Source organism: Bidens hawaiensis, unplaced genomic scaffold (genome assembly GCF_021521415.1).
Source record: "Bidens hawaiensis isolate Kalapana, Puna unplaced genomic scaffold, B.hawaiensis_p1.1 tig00046999_1, whole genome shotgun sequence".
Lineage (NCBI taxonomy): Eukaryota > Viridiplantae > Streptophyta > Magnoliopsida > Asterales > Asteraceae > Bidens > Bidens hawaiensis.
The window spans coordinates 10,544-27,400 of record NW_027498407.1 but is presented as its reverse complement, the minus strand read 5'-3'; the positions used below and the strand labels follow the sequence as shown (position 1 = coordinate 27,400).

Genomic DNA, 16,857 nt, shown 5'->3' with positions numbered 1-16,857 from the left:
TGTCCTTGGAACCGCATAGCTAAGATTGACTTGGTTTTGTGGGAGTTGGGAATTGATTTGAGGAAAGGCTTCTGGAATGAAATTAACAATGGAAAAAAAACAAACATGGTTCTGGTTGGATTGGTGGCTTGGGCAGGCTCCCCTGTGTGTTCAATTCCCTAAATTATTTTCTATTGAAAAATCAAAGGATTGTTTTGTGGCGGATCGGTTATTTATGCTTGATGAGTGGATTTGTGGAAAATGGGAGTGGTCTCGTGACATTGCAGGGGTGGATGAAATTGTGAAATTAGGTGGTCTTCTTCAATTATGTCAATATATAAGAATGAGACCTGGGGACGATCGGGTGGTTTGGTTGGGTGATAAAGTGGGTGGCTTTTCGGTCCGTGATATTAAACTAAAGATTGCCGCGAACGTCTACACCGAGCCGGAGTTCGTGTTCGATTGGAATCGTTTGGTTCCTAGGAAGGTTAGTTTTGTGGCGTGGTGGGCGGTTCTTGACCGACTTCCAACTTTTGTTGCACTGGCAAAAAGGAATATACCGGTGCGATCAAATCTATGACCGGTATGTGGTGAACTTGAAGAGTCGGTAGAGCATATCTTTATTTCTTGCGGTTTAGCCCAATCTTTATGGTGTGTGATATCACAATGATGCAAAATGCCCGACTTTTTCTTATTTAGTTTTCGGGATTTGTTGGAGGTTCATAAATATTTGAGGTCATCTAGTATCAAAGCAAACATTCTTCAAGCGGTTTGTTTGATTGCGACGTGGTGTTTGTGGAAGAAGAGGAATGATCTTGTTCATGGTGGAGTGCCGATTCAACTTCCGGGTTTAGTTCAAGAAATAAAAGTCTTGGGCTTTCTTTGGGTTAAAAATAGAGGAAAGATGACGAGTCTAACCTGGGAGGATTGGTGTCGTTTTAAAGTGTAATTTTTGTTTTGGGTGTTTATGTTGGTGGTTTGTCTTTAGTGCTTGTATCTCTTCAAGCTTCTTGCTAGGTATGAATATACTTTCTTTGTTGGTCGTTCATGTGAGAATGACATATTTGGTAATGTTGAGAATAAAAATGTGTTTGGATAAAAAATGAATGTGATATGTTGACTAGGTCAGCATTTAAGAACAGTGAGTTGTAGCGCTACAGATAATCTTATTCTTATAGACCACATAATTTTTTAACGCGTCAATCATAAGCCTACAATTAATGTTGTCTTAAAACTAGTAAATTTCAACAGTTTATCTCTGTCAAGACGGTTTTGTCAGTTTATAAACTATGAAAACGAACCTTTACTTTTTAGAGATTAAAAATACAAGCATGGAGTAGTTATAGCATTTAACGTCACCAATTTTATGTAGATTCGTAATTTTCATTATATATCGTCATTATTCGAGGAATCGCTCGAGCACTTGTTAACCGGGTGTTTCATTTCTATGGCCGTTTGGAATGCGATTGGTTCATGGTGCAACATCCCTAGATCTTTTGTTTTTCATGTCAATGATTTGGTGGAAGTGCATAAGGTTTGTGGTGCGACGGGGAATAAGAGATTGATTATTCATGGAATTGTCATCATTACTTGTTGGAGGATTTGGCGGGCTAGGAATGAAAAGATTTTTTCGGGCAAGAACACTAAGGTGGCAGAAATGGTTGCGGATATAAAATTTTTGGGTTTTCTTTGGTACAAAAATAGATCTAAGATAGGGGTAGTGGATTGGAAAAGTTGGTGTTTATTTGATGTAACGTGATTGTTGGTTTTGGTTTTTGGATTTCAGCGTCTTTCTCCGTCTTGGTGATAGTCGTTGGTTGTGTTTGTTTTTAATGAAAGTCAATTTTCAAAAAAAAATATATCGTCATTATTCTACATCAAGATATGCATTATTTATAGCTAAACCAACTTGCTATATTTAAAAAATAATAAAATAAAAAGCGGTTGATCAAACTCTCTATATTCAATGTCCATTGAAGTTGCACACACATGACACAACCAACAATGAACTTTTTCTTTATTCTTCCTTTGCTCCTCACAATATTCACCATCCTCTTCAAATACATATGGATCCCATTTCGGATCCAACTCCACTTCCGCCGCCAAGGCATAGGTGGTCCCGGCTACAGACCAATATTCGGTAACGCAGCCGGGACCAGGCGGAAGATGATCGCTGAGGCGGAATCATCGCTTCCGGTTTCTTTCACCCATGATGGAGTTGTTCAAAGAGTGATGCCTCATTATTACAACTGGTCAAAAGTTTATGGGGATACATTTTTTTATTGGTTTGGGTCACAGACCAGGCTGGCAGTATCCGACCCGGATATGATCAAAGAGATATTGGTTAGCAAAAGCGGGTCGTTTGGGAAGATCCGGTTTGGCCAGGCTTTAAAGGGTTTGTTTGGTGATGGGCTTGTCGGGTTGGAGGGAGAGAAATGGGTTGTTCATAGAAGGATTACTGCCCAGGCATTTAATATGGAAAGAGTTAAGGTAAGTTTTTTTTAGAGATTATACTTTTATGAGTAAGAAACATATGAAACTATTTTCTATTTTTATAACTTGGAACATGTAACCACACCATCTATTTTCACTATTTACAGTATTATATATATTATTTTTAAATACGTTGACAATTTCAAGACATTTTTTTTGGCTGTATAAATATGACTTGAAAATAGTTATTCTCTTGAACTCTTTAAAATAAAAGTATCATTAAGATACATAATTAATTTTAAATGATTTTAACTAGGATATTTTTGTCTAAGACAACAAATAATACTTAGGCCATATGTAGTGGGCGAAATGAAGGGGCGAATTCCGGCGATTTGGGGCGTGAACACCGCCCCCTGGGCGAATTGTGGGTGGGGCGAGGACTGCTTGTCGTCTTGCTTCACTTTGATTTTATTATTATTATATTAGTATGTGTGTGGGTGATATATACACATATATATATTGGACTACAACATCATTGCACCCCAAAAACAAAAACCCATCATTTGCTGACTGGGCGTCACATGACGCAAAAACGCCCCATTTTGTAGCACATCCGCTACACATAGCCTTAAAGAGTTAAAAGTTAAAATGTTAATTTACGTATTGGCGTATTGTTTATATAATAAACTTTTGCAACCGAGTGAACCATCCAGGCCGAAGTAGAGCGCTTGCTTTAGCCGGTTTGAGATTTATGTGGTTCGGTCACCGTTCACGGATTATGATTGGTTTAATGATTTGTTTTATACTTTAAAACAATAAAACTTGAAACTCACTGTGTAACTTACCGAACTGGTCATTTACTCTTGTTATTGTTTTAAAATATGCAACCGTACATATCTAAAATATTCATGAATAATTACTGGTTTTAATAATTTAATACAAATAAATTAAGGTAAGACTGATCAACTTACCCAATTAGTTTAACTATATAGTCTTTTTAAAGTGTAGTTTACAATTCAACCCATTATTATTTTTATCAAAACTGATCTAATTGGATATGAATGGTAAACACCTACTCTCACATGCATATTCCTCTTTTGATGTATGTTTCAATAATTAAAATTAAAAAAAAAGAGGTTATAATATATCGATCATTAAAAGTTCATTGGACATGTTGTTATTTAAATTGGGCTATAGGAATGGGTGCCTGAAATTTTGGATAGTGTTGGAGATATGATGAGCAAATGGGATGTGAATATTGAAGCAGGAAACAAGTCTGAATTCGAGTTTGACGTTCACAAGGAACTTCATGTACTCTCTGCGGACATTATATCGCGAACAGCTTTTGGAAGCAATTTTTCGGAGGGTAAACGAATATTCGAATTACAAGAGCGACAAGTTGGGCTCGCTTTGCAAGCCTTACGAAATGTCTACATACCAGGATCCAGGTAACTTTCGAAATGGTATAGAGGATGGTATATTTAACAGCACCCTCAACAAACAATACACATTAATAAATATAATTATGATTTCAATTCCATTAAATTATGCAAACCAAAAGCACCCATTAACTTTTTTCTAATTAATAAATACCTCAAGTTCATTGTTGTTGTAGTTGTAACATTTTTCATATATGGTTAAATAAAACAACTTTACGAGGCCGAGATTAGATATAGAGCTCCAAATGAGTCAAGCTCAAGCTCTTTCAGTTGAGCTCGGTCTCAGATCGTATACACCACTAGTTTTGATTTTTATTTTTAATGTGTTAAATTTTGGTGTAGGTTTTTACCAACAAAACTTAACAGGACAATGAGGAAGCTCGAGAAAGAAACAACAGAACTAGTAACGAAAGTGATCGAGAAAAACAAAAACACCAAACTGAATTCGAATACTCTACTGGCCACACTGATGTCACCTTCTAAAAAAGACGACACGCTTGATCTAAAGGAGATTATAGACGAATGTAAGACATTTTACTTTGCAGGAAAGGAAACAACCGCTAATCTTTTGACCTTTGTGTTTCTCCTTCTTGGGTTGCATCAAGAATGGCAAGACAAGGCTCGAGAAGAAGTTGACCGCGTTTGTGGTCAAAATGCGGTTCCTCGTGCTGATAAGTTGGCGGACTTAAAAATCGTAAGTCACATTATCATCTACAGTTTTATATAGGGTTGTGAACTTGTGACATTAAATGAACTTAAAATAGAATTTGCGGGCTTGAGTTTAGTTTACAGGGTTTAGGTTACATGTTTAGTTAAATATGTTGTGTATGAGTCAACCTGACAGGCTAATAGGTTAATCTATTTAAGGAGTTTACTTTTATAAAAAAAATGTATAATGACGTAACTTAAACTAGTATTTTAAGTCAAAATTTGAAAAATAAAAGAGAAATAAGCATAGCGCATTACAGTTTTGATTTTTTGCTGATTTAGGTTGGTTGGAGAAAAAAAAGTGCTTTTAGGTAGTGAACTATAATTTAATTGCTTTTAGGTAATCCTCCATCTGAGATGGCGGATTACAGGTACACGCAATCAAGCTTTCCACCTGTGTCTCCAAGTCGGATGCCATGTCAATGGCTAATACACGTGGAATTACATACACTCATTTACCAACAATCACCGTCGACTTACCATATGTAATCTCATTTTTTACCTCCTAGACACGTGTCACAACCCCTGAAATCCTCTATCTCAATTAGAGGATTGTCACACAAAGAATATATGCTGGTGGGATCTCCCCCCGTCATCTCGAAAGTCGTGTGGTTGTACTGCCTCAGATATAGGGTCAGTAATGTAAACAAGGTTTCGAGACAAATACCAATTCATGTAGTTGCCATCAACACCGGGTACTTGTCTGACCTCCCCATTTACAATTTGTTGATCACGGTGATTCCAAGAATTGATATATTGGGTATGTTCACGTATCCAATCTTTGTTTGACTTTCCCGTACGGGTTAAGTTGTGCAACCGGTTGTGCTCATCTCTACAAACTGGTAGAGGGGCCTAGGGATAGACAGATCTATGCCAAACTGTCTAAGAACCCTAGAAGGCGAATGATATTCCACAACATCCCAGTATATCAAGTAGCACTCACTACACCAACTATTTCCCCCCTCTTTACACATCTCCGGTAGCCACTCCATAGTTAGCTGATAAGGCCTCTATATAAACTATTACAAAGTTTATGTTCATATATTATTATACAAACAATAATATACATTTTCATACTTACATGTGATATAAAATAACATTTTCGTACATATATAATACAAATATATATATTCTTTGTGTGACAATCCTCTAATAGAGATGGAGGATTTCAGGGGATGTGACACATGTCTAGGAGGTAAAAAATAAGATTTCATATGGTAAGTCGACGGTGAATGTTGGTAAAATGAGTGTATGTAATCCTCTATCTCAGATAGAGGATTCCACGTGTATTAGCCATTGACATGGCATCCGACTTGGAGACCCAGGTGGAAAACTTGATTGCGTGTACCTATAATCCGCTATCTCAGATGGAGGATTACCTAAAAGCAATTAAATTCTAGTTCACTACCTAAAAGCACTTTTTTTTTCTCCAAATCACCTAAATCAACAAAAAATTCTTACAATTTTCAGGTCAACCTTACCTAATGAAGTGTTTGTAGGTTGACCAATTTAACAAGTTTTTTTTTTAAAAGGCATGTATTATGTCATAACTTAAACTTGTATTTCATGTCAAAGTGTGAAAATGAAAGAGAAATAAGCGTTGCGTATTATTGATTTAAAGTAATTATTTTATATAGATTGTAATATTTGTTGTAAATATGTACTTTGAGTACTGATATGTAATAAATAAAATAAGATAAACATTTCAGGTAAATAAGTTGTGTACTCGTGCCAATCCGTGAAAACTCGTGTTATGTTTGAGTTCATATGTCTTACATGATATTCTGGTTTGTGTTGGGTTCAAGTCAACACAACTCATTTAACACCCGTAATTTCATTACGGTTAAAACTCTTAGACCAATGCTTCCTTTGTTTCAAACAGGTTACCATGATCTTGAATGAAACACTTCGACTCTACCCTCCGGCTGTAATGATGATGAGACAAGCCTCAGTAAACGTGAAACTCGCAGGTCGAATCGATGTTCCAGCCGGTACACAGATTTTTATGGCCATGACAGCGGTCCATCATGATGTAAGAATATGGGGAGAGGATGCAAATGAGTTCAACCCCATGAGATTTTTGGAGCCTAGGAACCATTTAGGTGCATTCTTCCCGTTCGGGTTGGGCCCGAGGGTTTGCGTTGGCCAAAATCTAGCAATCGTCGAGGCTAAAATTGTCTTGGCGATGATTGTTGGGCGTTACTCGTTTACAGTTTCACCTTCATACGTTCATGCTCCTATGCCGTCGCTAACTATGCAACCCCAGTACGCTGCTCAAATGATTTTTAGTAGGAGGTGATCAATACTTTTTAGTTTTGTAATAAAGTTTTAGTTTAAATTTGGTTGTTTTTTGTAATTTAAATACAATAATATTGTTTAGTTAATAAACTAAAAAACAGTAATTTGGTGATCATACATTAATTGGGTTTGTAAAAATACTGGATGAATGATTGTTTGTGTTCGTTGATTAAGCTTAATTAAACAAACACGAATACTTAAACGAATATATTTTTATATTCTTGTTCATTGGTTAAGAAAATATGTCATGTCTGCGGTGACAACTCGAAGAATTTGAATTTTTGATAGAGGGAGTAAAACTGTAAAAGATTGGTCAGATGAAAACTGGTTTAGTCAAAAGAGTCAAGTGAAAATGTCAAATAACAAATTTCTTCTCAATCCAAGCAAAAATAAAACAAACTTACGATACACAATTGCGTTTTTATGGCGACAACATGGTGGTGGGTGGTCGGCTGCTGCATCGATGGTGCTAAGATGAACCGGACAATGATCGTTATTATAACACAACCCCATGTGATACAATTTATAGGTCATGTCAAAGTTTTGATGAACCTTTTCTTCTTTTGTGAAGTGAGAAACAATTAACATAGCATATAAAACATCTAAAGATTTTATATGGGATGTAACACCCCAATTTTATTTGGGGAATAGTTATATATTTAAGTTACATGAAAGGTTTTTTATACTACAGATTTTTGTTAAAGAGTTTTAAAATTAAAGATTAAATCAATCCATAAGATTTAGAATTATGACTTGACAACACACCCGTTGAAACTTGGAGGACCACTCATGTCAATTGATATATTTTAACTATATTTGGCTAAAGAGGGCAAGAAGGATCACAATTATTTGGGCAAAATAGATGGTGTAAGTGTGCATTTGTGGAGAGGCACATGTGAAGAAGTCAAGAAACAATAAGACCTAGGGTCATCATCTTGTTTGCATCCGTGAAGGATTTTAGGCTTTCAGTTTGGTGGGTTGATAAGATGGGATGAATGTGGCCCGGTTTTAATTATCTAGTTATCTTTTTATTTATACTTTGTTATGTAAGTGTAATCTTTTCATCTAAACTAATAAAAGATAAACTCTAGTTGCGGCCGTGAACGTAGGTTTCTTGCAGAAACCGAACTACGTCATATTGCTGCACCACCTGATACCTAGCAAATGGTATCAGAACTTTAGGCTCGTTAATACTTTTTGGTTTTTCGAAAGGCGAGTTCGAATTAGGGCAATCGCCACTTTCGATAGGGTCAGCTTCAAGATATACTTTTGATCAGTATAACTTTGGGTTTTGGGCTCGTTTTACATTCATAATTTTTGCACTGAATACGATTTGCGAAGGTGTCCCTGTTCAAGAGTGAATTCGGTTAGGTTTTTTTAATTGGCGGTTGTAAACACTTTGCTTGATCGATAACAAGGCCCGAGATTAAATGTATGATTACAAAATAAACTTTGTACTCCAAGTCTCCAACTAACTCTATACTGTATAAAAATAGAATAAAAGATTATAATAAATGTAAAATGATAATAATAAATAGCTTAATAAAAGTATTATTGTATTTTTAACCTCGAATCAGGAGTTTTACCTTAGATTCACTTAAGGGTTTTTCTGTTTGACGTCGCAGGTCAAACCTCACTCATGTGTTATATTTTCTTGGTATAAGAGCATTCTCATCCCATTCCCTATAATGACGTGAGGGAATTTTGGAAATTATAGGGTGAGGTTGTGAGTGATTGTGAGTGTAAATTATAAGGTGGAGAGAGAAATGTAGAGATTTTTTGTAAATTTGGGGAAACATTGTTTGCCTCTATTTATTTTTTAATATTTGTTGGATTGGTTGGGAGTGGAAGAGAGAGAAAACTGTAATGATAAATGTATAAAAAATATTATTTAATTAAACAAAATAAAGAAATGTAGTGTTTTTTTTAGTTTAACTATAGAGACAGGGTTGATGAACAGGTTGAGAATGCTCTAAGCCTGGGCAAAGTACAACTAAATTGATTAGACCTCACGAACAATTTAATAGTTTCCAGGAGTTTAACAAATTGTTCACTAAAGAAAAAAATAAACCTTATCAGGTACACGTAGGGATGGTAATGAAACCCGAACCCAATGGAAAAACCCGAAACCCGACATAAATGAGACGACTAATACCCGACCCATTAGGGTTTGGGACGGGTTTGAGATTAGTTTTGAATTTTTTCGAGGGTTTGGGATTTCTAATGTACCCATTACCCGATAACATAAACCCATTTACCCGATTATATACCCGATATACCCAATATAGCTTATAATATTATATATATATACCATATTCTAAATATATTATTTGTCGAAACTTGTTTATGTCAATTATTTTATGGTACCATCTTTGTAAATGATTAGTTATATTTTGTCAAAATCCGGTAGAAACTCAGCGAGTTTTGAGCCGGGTGTACACAACATGTATTTTATCAAAACCTGATACCCAAAACCCGATGGCAACACCCGAAGCCTGACGGGTTTGAGAAGAACTTTTATTACCAGTAAACCAGGTATGGATTTCGGGTAACATATCGGGTTTTGATAAAATACACATCGGGTACACCTGGCTCAAAACTCATCTAGTTTCTACCGGATTTTGACAAAATATAACTAATCATTTACAAAGATGGTTACCGACTTTAATAGTGTTTTTAGAAGGAAAACAGTATTTAAAAGGAAAAATATTATTTATTAGATTAGAGTAAAGTAGTGTGTGTATTTATGGTTTAATCTTGGTTGATGAACAAAAGAGTGTGCTTGTGTGTAAATAATATCCTCTCTTACACACTGTGCCGGGATTCTCCAACTTCTTCATCCATTTTCCGATTATTTATTTCGTTCTTTGTTATGTTGATAAATTAAATCCCACCATTATCCAATGGCGGTTATTATTATTATTATTATTACCCTCTGTAAGTTCATTTCTCTTCTATCACATTCTCAGCAATTCCACCTTCTTAATTACCGAATTCATTCATCTTACTGCTTCTTTTACATAAGTGTTCTTTTATGAATGTTTCGATTTCTGTTACTAGTTTCATGTATCCGATCTGTTAATTGCAGTGTATGCTTGATCCATTCTCTTTATGTAACGCCGACACGAGATCTGAAATCATTCCCTACTGTTTTCATTGTTTATACCTAAATGCAGCACAAATTGCCTTTTAATTACACATCTTAAGCCTCAATTTGTTCAATTGAGATGGTTAATTATTATTATTATTATTATTATTATTATTATTATTATTATTATTATTATTATTATTATTTACTTTTGAGACTTAGGGAGCATGATGAAGCTTGTGAATGCTGTTGTGATTGTAATTTACATGTTCTTTTTCCTGTTTATTTTGGTCTACATCATGTGCTTTTTGCTGTTTTCGCAAGCTTTAGTTTAGCAACTATGTTTTTTACGTGATTGTGTAAGTGTATGCTTTGGCGTTTGAAAGTTGTTTTGTTAGAGATATTGTTAATTAGGGGTGTTCGTAAACGGACTAAAAAGTTTAAATGGATATATTAACGAACGTAAAGGACAAACTTAAACAAACATAAAATAATGAACATATAGGAACTAACTTAAATGAACGGAATGAACAAAGACGTGTTCATGTTAGTTCATTTGAATGAGCGTCCCGCCGAACTGTCTGCTGAATGTTCGGTTTGTTTACAAGCCTAGCCCAAGTCTAAGCAAATTAGCTGGTTTGAGGTTTATACGGTTCACTGTTTAAAAAACCAGGTTTAATAGTTCGGTTCACGGTTTGTAACTTGGAAATGACCGTGTAACCGAACTCGTTGTTTACCTATATTATTTTATTATTTGTTTCACTTTTTGGGAATATGGAGTTATGCTTACGTATAGTGGTATACTATTTATGTAACATATTTATCATTTTTTTTAATACTAATACAAACTAAAGAATATAAAAATACAAAAAAAAAGGTTCAAACTGCCAACCAACCTGGTTCCGTTTTCCAATTTTCAAAACCTTAGCTGGCGGTTCGGCCAATTTTTGTCAAAACCAGCCGAACTAGACCGTGAACACCCTTATATAATTTTAATTGAAAATGAACACTCAATAATTGTGCATTTTTTGATGGAAAGAGAGATTGTTGTTTTAAGCTACAGGTTCAAATGGAAAAAAAACAGAAAAGAATCTTTCTGAAAAGCGTTATTGTCACTTGGTACAATAGTACCATCTGCATTTATTCATCTTTTGTAGCTACTGTAACTATCAAAACAGATTCCATGTAGTTTAGTCATCTTCAGTCTTCACTGTCACATATCAATCAATATGGAGTTAAAATTAATAAAATTAAGATATCAGTGCTTTATAGTTTATGATGCTAGAATTGCTAAACTGAATGATTTATACTAGCTAACTACTTTTAAACATAATGTTGAAATTTTCAAGAATAAGAAATCATGTTCATGGGCTCCCACTCATGCCCTTTGATGGTCAAAGTTTGACTTTTGTTTCAGTCTGCTTTTTAGATGGTGAAAGTGTGAAACTCATGAATCATGATATGAATATTATATGATCAAGTGTCTATATATCATTATATCTGTGTGTATTCATTATTCAATCGAATTGTTAAAGTCAACTCAGAGCTTATGAGTATGAATAAACTATGTTTCCACTTTCCAGCAAGTAAATCGAATAGCAGTTGGATGTGCAATAAATAAAAGTAGCTGGCTGGTGATTAATTTATTTTGTTAATGTGTCTGCTGATTAATGTTATTGGTGAAAATTAGAAACTTAACAACATTTTGCATTTCTTATAATATCATAGAATCACTGATTTTGAAGCAATTTTTTTCTTTTTGTAACAAAAAGGTAAGTATATGTTGGGATGTAATGAGCCGAACCGAGCCCGAGCTCGGCTCACTTTGAGATCTATCGCTAAAACTTGAGCTCAGCTATTAAACAAGCTTATTATTAGGCTCAAGCTCCTTTAAGCTCAGTTCAATTCAAGCTTTTAGCGAACCGATCTCGGTTAGCTCCCGAGCGGGTTGGCTCGTTTACACCGAGTGCAAAAGAATTAAATTCTTTTCAAAACCAAAAGTAATATTGTTATTGATGTTGCCTTTATATAATGCTGTTTAATCTTGACATAAATTAATTAACTTGTTGAAATTGTATATTTATGTAGGATGGTATTTATGAGTTGACCGATTTCTAACTGCAACCTGCTACAGCCACCATGAAATTTGTAACAAAGAAAGGCCTGAAGTCTATCGTGCCACTTCGTTTAAAAGGAAAGTCGGCTGCTCGTTTTTGTTTTTTCCCGAAAATAAAAGCGGAATACGGGCCAGGAAACACACCCGTTTATCTCAATGTTTATGATTTGACACCCATGAATGGGTATGCTTATTGGGCTGGATTTGGCATCTTTCACTCTGGTGTAGAAGGTATGTTAATTGGTTTGTTTGTTTACATTGGGCTTACGTGCGTGTTATCTTAAACGGGCCAAATAAGTTATAGCTAAAAGGGGAATGTGTCAAATCGTTTCATTTAAATATATATAATACTATCGTAATGATATGGTTTTTGTAATCATAATACTTGTTCATACTTTATAACATGTTTTTCCTAGGGTTCTATATCCTTACAAACTTGTAAAATATCATATTTACCGAACCCGCGCTTAAAATATCTTATATACCCAATTTAAATGATTTTTAGTTTATGACCATTTACCCCTATCAGATATATGATTTTTCAACTTATCAAATTCTCCCTAATTATAATCATATATAGAAAAGAAAGGTGTCGTAAACATTTCCTGATATGATTTGAGTTTTGTAGTTGATAAATCTATTCAGTAGATAAATATTTCTTATAAACGTAGTAAAAAGCTTAACAAGCGTTTGAAACATGGGCAAATGTAAAATCCTTATGCTTTAGAGTTTAGAAACCAAGTTAAAATTGTCATCTATTGACTTATATTTAATAAAATGGGTAAATTTGATATTTTAAGGGTGTATAGGATATTTTAGTTTGGACCGGTATATATGATATTTCACAAGTTCGTAGAGGTATATATATGAAAGTGTCTCACATTAATATATCAATTTTAAAACTGCTGAAAATGCAAATATGCAATCATAGTTTTAATTATTAACTCTTGTGAAATAATAAATTTAATAAGCCTTTTAAAAAGGGGTAAATATAAAACTTTGAGGCTTATAGAAACCTAAGGGTAGAATTACATTTAATGAAATGGGTAAATTTGATATTTTAGGTAGTTTTTAACAGCATATATGATATTTTAAGTTTTAGTTGGATATATATGATGTTTCACAAGTTTGTAGGGGTATATAATTCTCCCTTAATATATCAATTTCAAAATTGTTGTAAATGCAATCATGGCTATAATTATTATATTTTTAATGCATGATGTTTGTGCTTCATAGTTCATGGTGTGGAATATGCATTTGGGGCTCATGAGTATTCATCTAGTGGTGTGTTTGAGGTCGAACCACGGCAATGCCCAGGGTTCAAGTTTAGGAGGTCAATATTGATTGGGACTACATGTTTGAACCCGGTTCAGGTCAGAGAATTCATGGAACATCACGCTGCAAACTACAATGGTGACACGTACCACTTAATCATCAAGAACTGTAACCATTTCTGCAATGACATTTGTTACAAGCTGACTGGCAAGCAAATTCCTAATTGGGTTAATCGACTCGCGAAATTGGGTAATATTTTTTTTATCTTCACTTGCTCCTTTTTGTTTGTTAATATAAATTGGATACTAATGGATGACAAAATAAGCCGGTTGGGTAATGGGTCAAAGCGGGCCAGCTTGACCTGACCTACCGACACTTTTTTGAACCTTGTATTTTAGTAATGTATCTTTTTTGTGAATTAATTTAGGTGTCTAAAAACAATTTATAACCTTTGGATTACTTTTGACAATTGGCATGTATCATTTTACCCTACGTCTTAAAATTTTGGCCACTTTGACCCTTTAGCGGTAAAATATCGTTAAATTGGCCCATGATGGATTAAAATTGTATTATACACATATACATGTGCGCATACGTAAATACATATTGTATATACATGTAATCGATAAAAGTTAAGCCAAAATTTGGCGTAATCGTGTTATTGAAATTACAGGTTCGGCTTTTAGCTTTATTTTACCAGAGGCCCTTAAAGCATCGGCCGTGAAACATGATCATCAATTCGAGAGTGAAAAAAGAAGGCTAAGAAGCAATAGTTTTAGTTGCCTAGCATCGGTGTCATCAAGACAAAAACGCTTGTCAACATCATCACTGTTTCTTCAGTCGCCTTTTAAGGGCTGTTTACAGTCGAGATCTCGTCGCGTGCCCAATAACGAAAAGGTCACTGGTTAGAGTCAGGCGTTTAATTTAAGAAATCTCCTAAAAAGGCGGTTTTGGTTCTATTGTTGTGTATGCTGTAAGCAAACTAAACTTTAGGGAATATCAATGTGTAGATAAGTTGTTTATATGAGTTTGTTAATTGTCAATCTGTCAGATCATTGGTCGGTTATTGTTGGTTAAATCAGTATTTAGACTAAGCGTAAACTATAATTGTACGATAACTAGATAACCGAAACTAAGTTAATTGCGATAACCAAGTCTATCTATGATGACTAAGCTACATACAATAACTGGTACTGTACTAAATTTATCACAAGTACAAGATTTATATCCACTATAAATCTTGACGTTATTTTTGACAAAAGTGAAATTGCACTAATTTTGACGTTATTTTACTAATCTCGTGAAAATAACGTTAAAAGTGACGGACGGTTAATCAGGCATCATGTAGTGGCGTTGATAGCCGAAAGACAAGGGTACATGCACCGATCAGCCGGTGTCCCGATGATTGAGTGCTATGTGCCTTATGTCCAAGGCTTGATGCAAAACTACTATCAAGCCGGGGGTCTCTCCGGAAGCAGCCTCTCTATCCTTATGGGGTAGAGTTAAGGCTGTCTACATCTTACCCTCCTCAGACCCTACTATAGCTTTGCTATTGGTGGGATATACTGAGTACGATGATGATGATGAAGATTTATATCCACCAAAACTTCAATCAATTCATATCACATAAAATGTACACCATGAATGCCCAAATGAATTAATTACAACGCAATCTTCTTCAACACCATGCTATCTATACCTACATGAACCATAAACATGACCTCCAAATCAACAAATATCATCAAACAAACACCAAAACCGACACCGAAATCTCACTTTTAACTCGATATGACACAATTTAACCGATCAAGTCTTGAAAACTTCTAGCATTAGCTCCCTCCTACAGTCTTAGGGTGAGCTCAAGATCATCAAAACCGACTTCATGAAACCGCTCTCCTTTCCACGCCTTGACCCCTTTCCCTTTTTCCATCATTGCATCCTTCGCACCCGCTTGAGCCATTGGGTTCACAAGGTTGAAAGTTGACGAACTGGGGCTAACCGTCATTGGACCACAATCTTGGAACCGCATTCGTTGGAACGTATCACATGTAGACCAATAAGACTCATCACACATTTCACACTCTGGTATAGTGGCGGGCCTTCGGGTCGGGCTTGGAACTTTGGAGAGAGGTGGTGTCACTGGGGCGCTGCTTGAGATACGGAGAGGCGGGAGTGATGGTGGGATTGGGTTACAAAGAAACCCGAAAGGGTTGGCTGATGGTGTGGTATCGAGACGAGTCGGGCTGCATTGGTACGAAGGGACCGGGCTTGGATACGGTGAGGACCATGGGCTTGGTTTCTGAGAAGAACATGGTGTTGTGTTGGTTGATCTGCGCCTGGTTTCAATGACTGATGGTGGTGGTTTGCATCCCTGCAGTTTTAAATACAAATACACGTCATTTTATTATTTGGATTGAAACCGAGAAACCTAAGAGTGGCAATTTCTGACACGACACGAAAATAATCAGGTTTTTATTCTACATATAACCCATTTAGAAAAAGGGTCTTGTTTTGGTCAACCTGTTTACCACGTTTAGTTAAACAGGCCAACACAATAACCGGTTTACGAGTCATTTGACCTATATATTTTTACAACTCACCAACCCATTTGACATGTTCTGATAAATGAGTTAAACAGGTCGTGTTCGGTTACACAATTTTAAGTGTTTAGATTAGAGTTATATTTTTTTTACGAATTAAAAATACACGTATTGCGTAACGTGCTTTCATGAGCATTTCAACCCTCAACACGACACAATTGACACCCTAAAACCGAACCAAAATCGAATATGAAATAATAATAATACCTTACGAAAAGTAGTGCCATCAGGAAGCACAATCCAGCCAGCTTCTCTACACAAGGCCTTCAAGACCTCATTATTATCACAATGTTTAGGCAGATTATAGTTTCCTTGTGTCCGTAACCCATTGAATATGTTTGCTGAAATTGCTCTTCGTTTTCTTTCTCTCCTCCGATTATTCTCTTTCTCTCTCCACGACGGCTTCCTCCGCCCAGCAGGCGGCGGCGCCGGAGATGATTCCACCGCCTCCCAGTTCATTCTCCGATTGTGAGATGATGGCCTGATGGGTGTGTGGGATTGGTGTTAATTTATAAGTGTGAAGTTTCACAAGCTCATGATGAATAATAATAATAATATTTGTGAGTGTATGTGTTTTGTGTGAATGTAAACATGATCAATCACTGGAAGTGAAGTGGAGAATATCATGTGTGTTCAACACGAGGAACTTGGTTGCTTCTTTTTCATGTTTTTTTCTTTCTTTTACATGTGCAGTTTTTTTTTACCGGTATTCGGTTTATACTTTAACTTGTTTATGATATTGGTATTTTTTTGGTACCGGACTCATTCTTATTTTTATTTCAAGAAGTATCATATTCAGTTCAGAATGTTTTGACGGGCTTTTGAATTTCATTCGTTTTTATATCAATGTTTTTTATTTTGATCTGTACAGGTCTCATCCCTATTGACGAATCAGTTAATAATGTTTTGACAGGCTTTCGA

General features: G+C 35.4%; 2 protein-coding genes and 1 pseudogene across 3 annotated transcripts; 2 read left to right on the top strand and 1 right to left on the bottom strand.

The window, feature by feature from the left end:
* Window positions 1-1,958: 1,958 nt before the first annotated feature.
* Window positions 1,959-6,858, top strand: LOC143596779 (cytochrome P450 734A6-like). Its single transcript, XM_077075462.1, has 4 exons — window positions 1,959-2,469; window positions 3,610-3,860; window positions 4,194-4,545; window positions 6,442-6,858. Exons 1-4 carry the CDS (start codon window positions 1,969-1,971, stop codon window positions 6,856-6,858), a joined length of 1,521 nt encoding a protein of 506 aa, XP_076931577.1. The 5' UTR covers window positions 1,959-1,968.
* A 5,167-nt stretch (window positions 6,859-12,025) lies between these two features.
* On the top strand, window positions 12,026-14,309 carry LOC143596777 (deSI-like protein At4g17486). The gene is made up of 3 exons (XM_077075461.1): window positions 12,026-12,292; window positions 13,298-13,585; window positions 14,010-14,309. Exons 1-3 carry the CDS (start codon window positions 12,085-12,087, stop codon window positions 14,243-14,245), a joined length of 732 nt encoding a protein of 243 aa, XP_076931576.1. The 5' UTR covers window positions 12,026-12,084; the 3' UTR covers window positions 14,246-14,309.
* Window positions 14,310-15,073: 764 nt separating this feature from the next.
* LOC143596778 (protein BZR1 homolog 1 pseudogene) lies at window positions 15,074-16,395 on the bottom strand (annotated as a pseudogene). Its single transcript, XR_013146778.1, has 2 exons — window positions 16,144-16,395; window positions 15,074-15,707 (listed from the first exon to the last, which is right to left on the bottom strand). The product of XR_013146778.1 is annotated as a protein BZR1 homolog 1 pseudogene (transcript).
* Window positions 16,396-16,857: the final 462 nt, after the last annotated feature.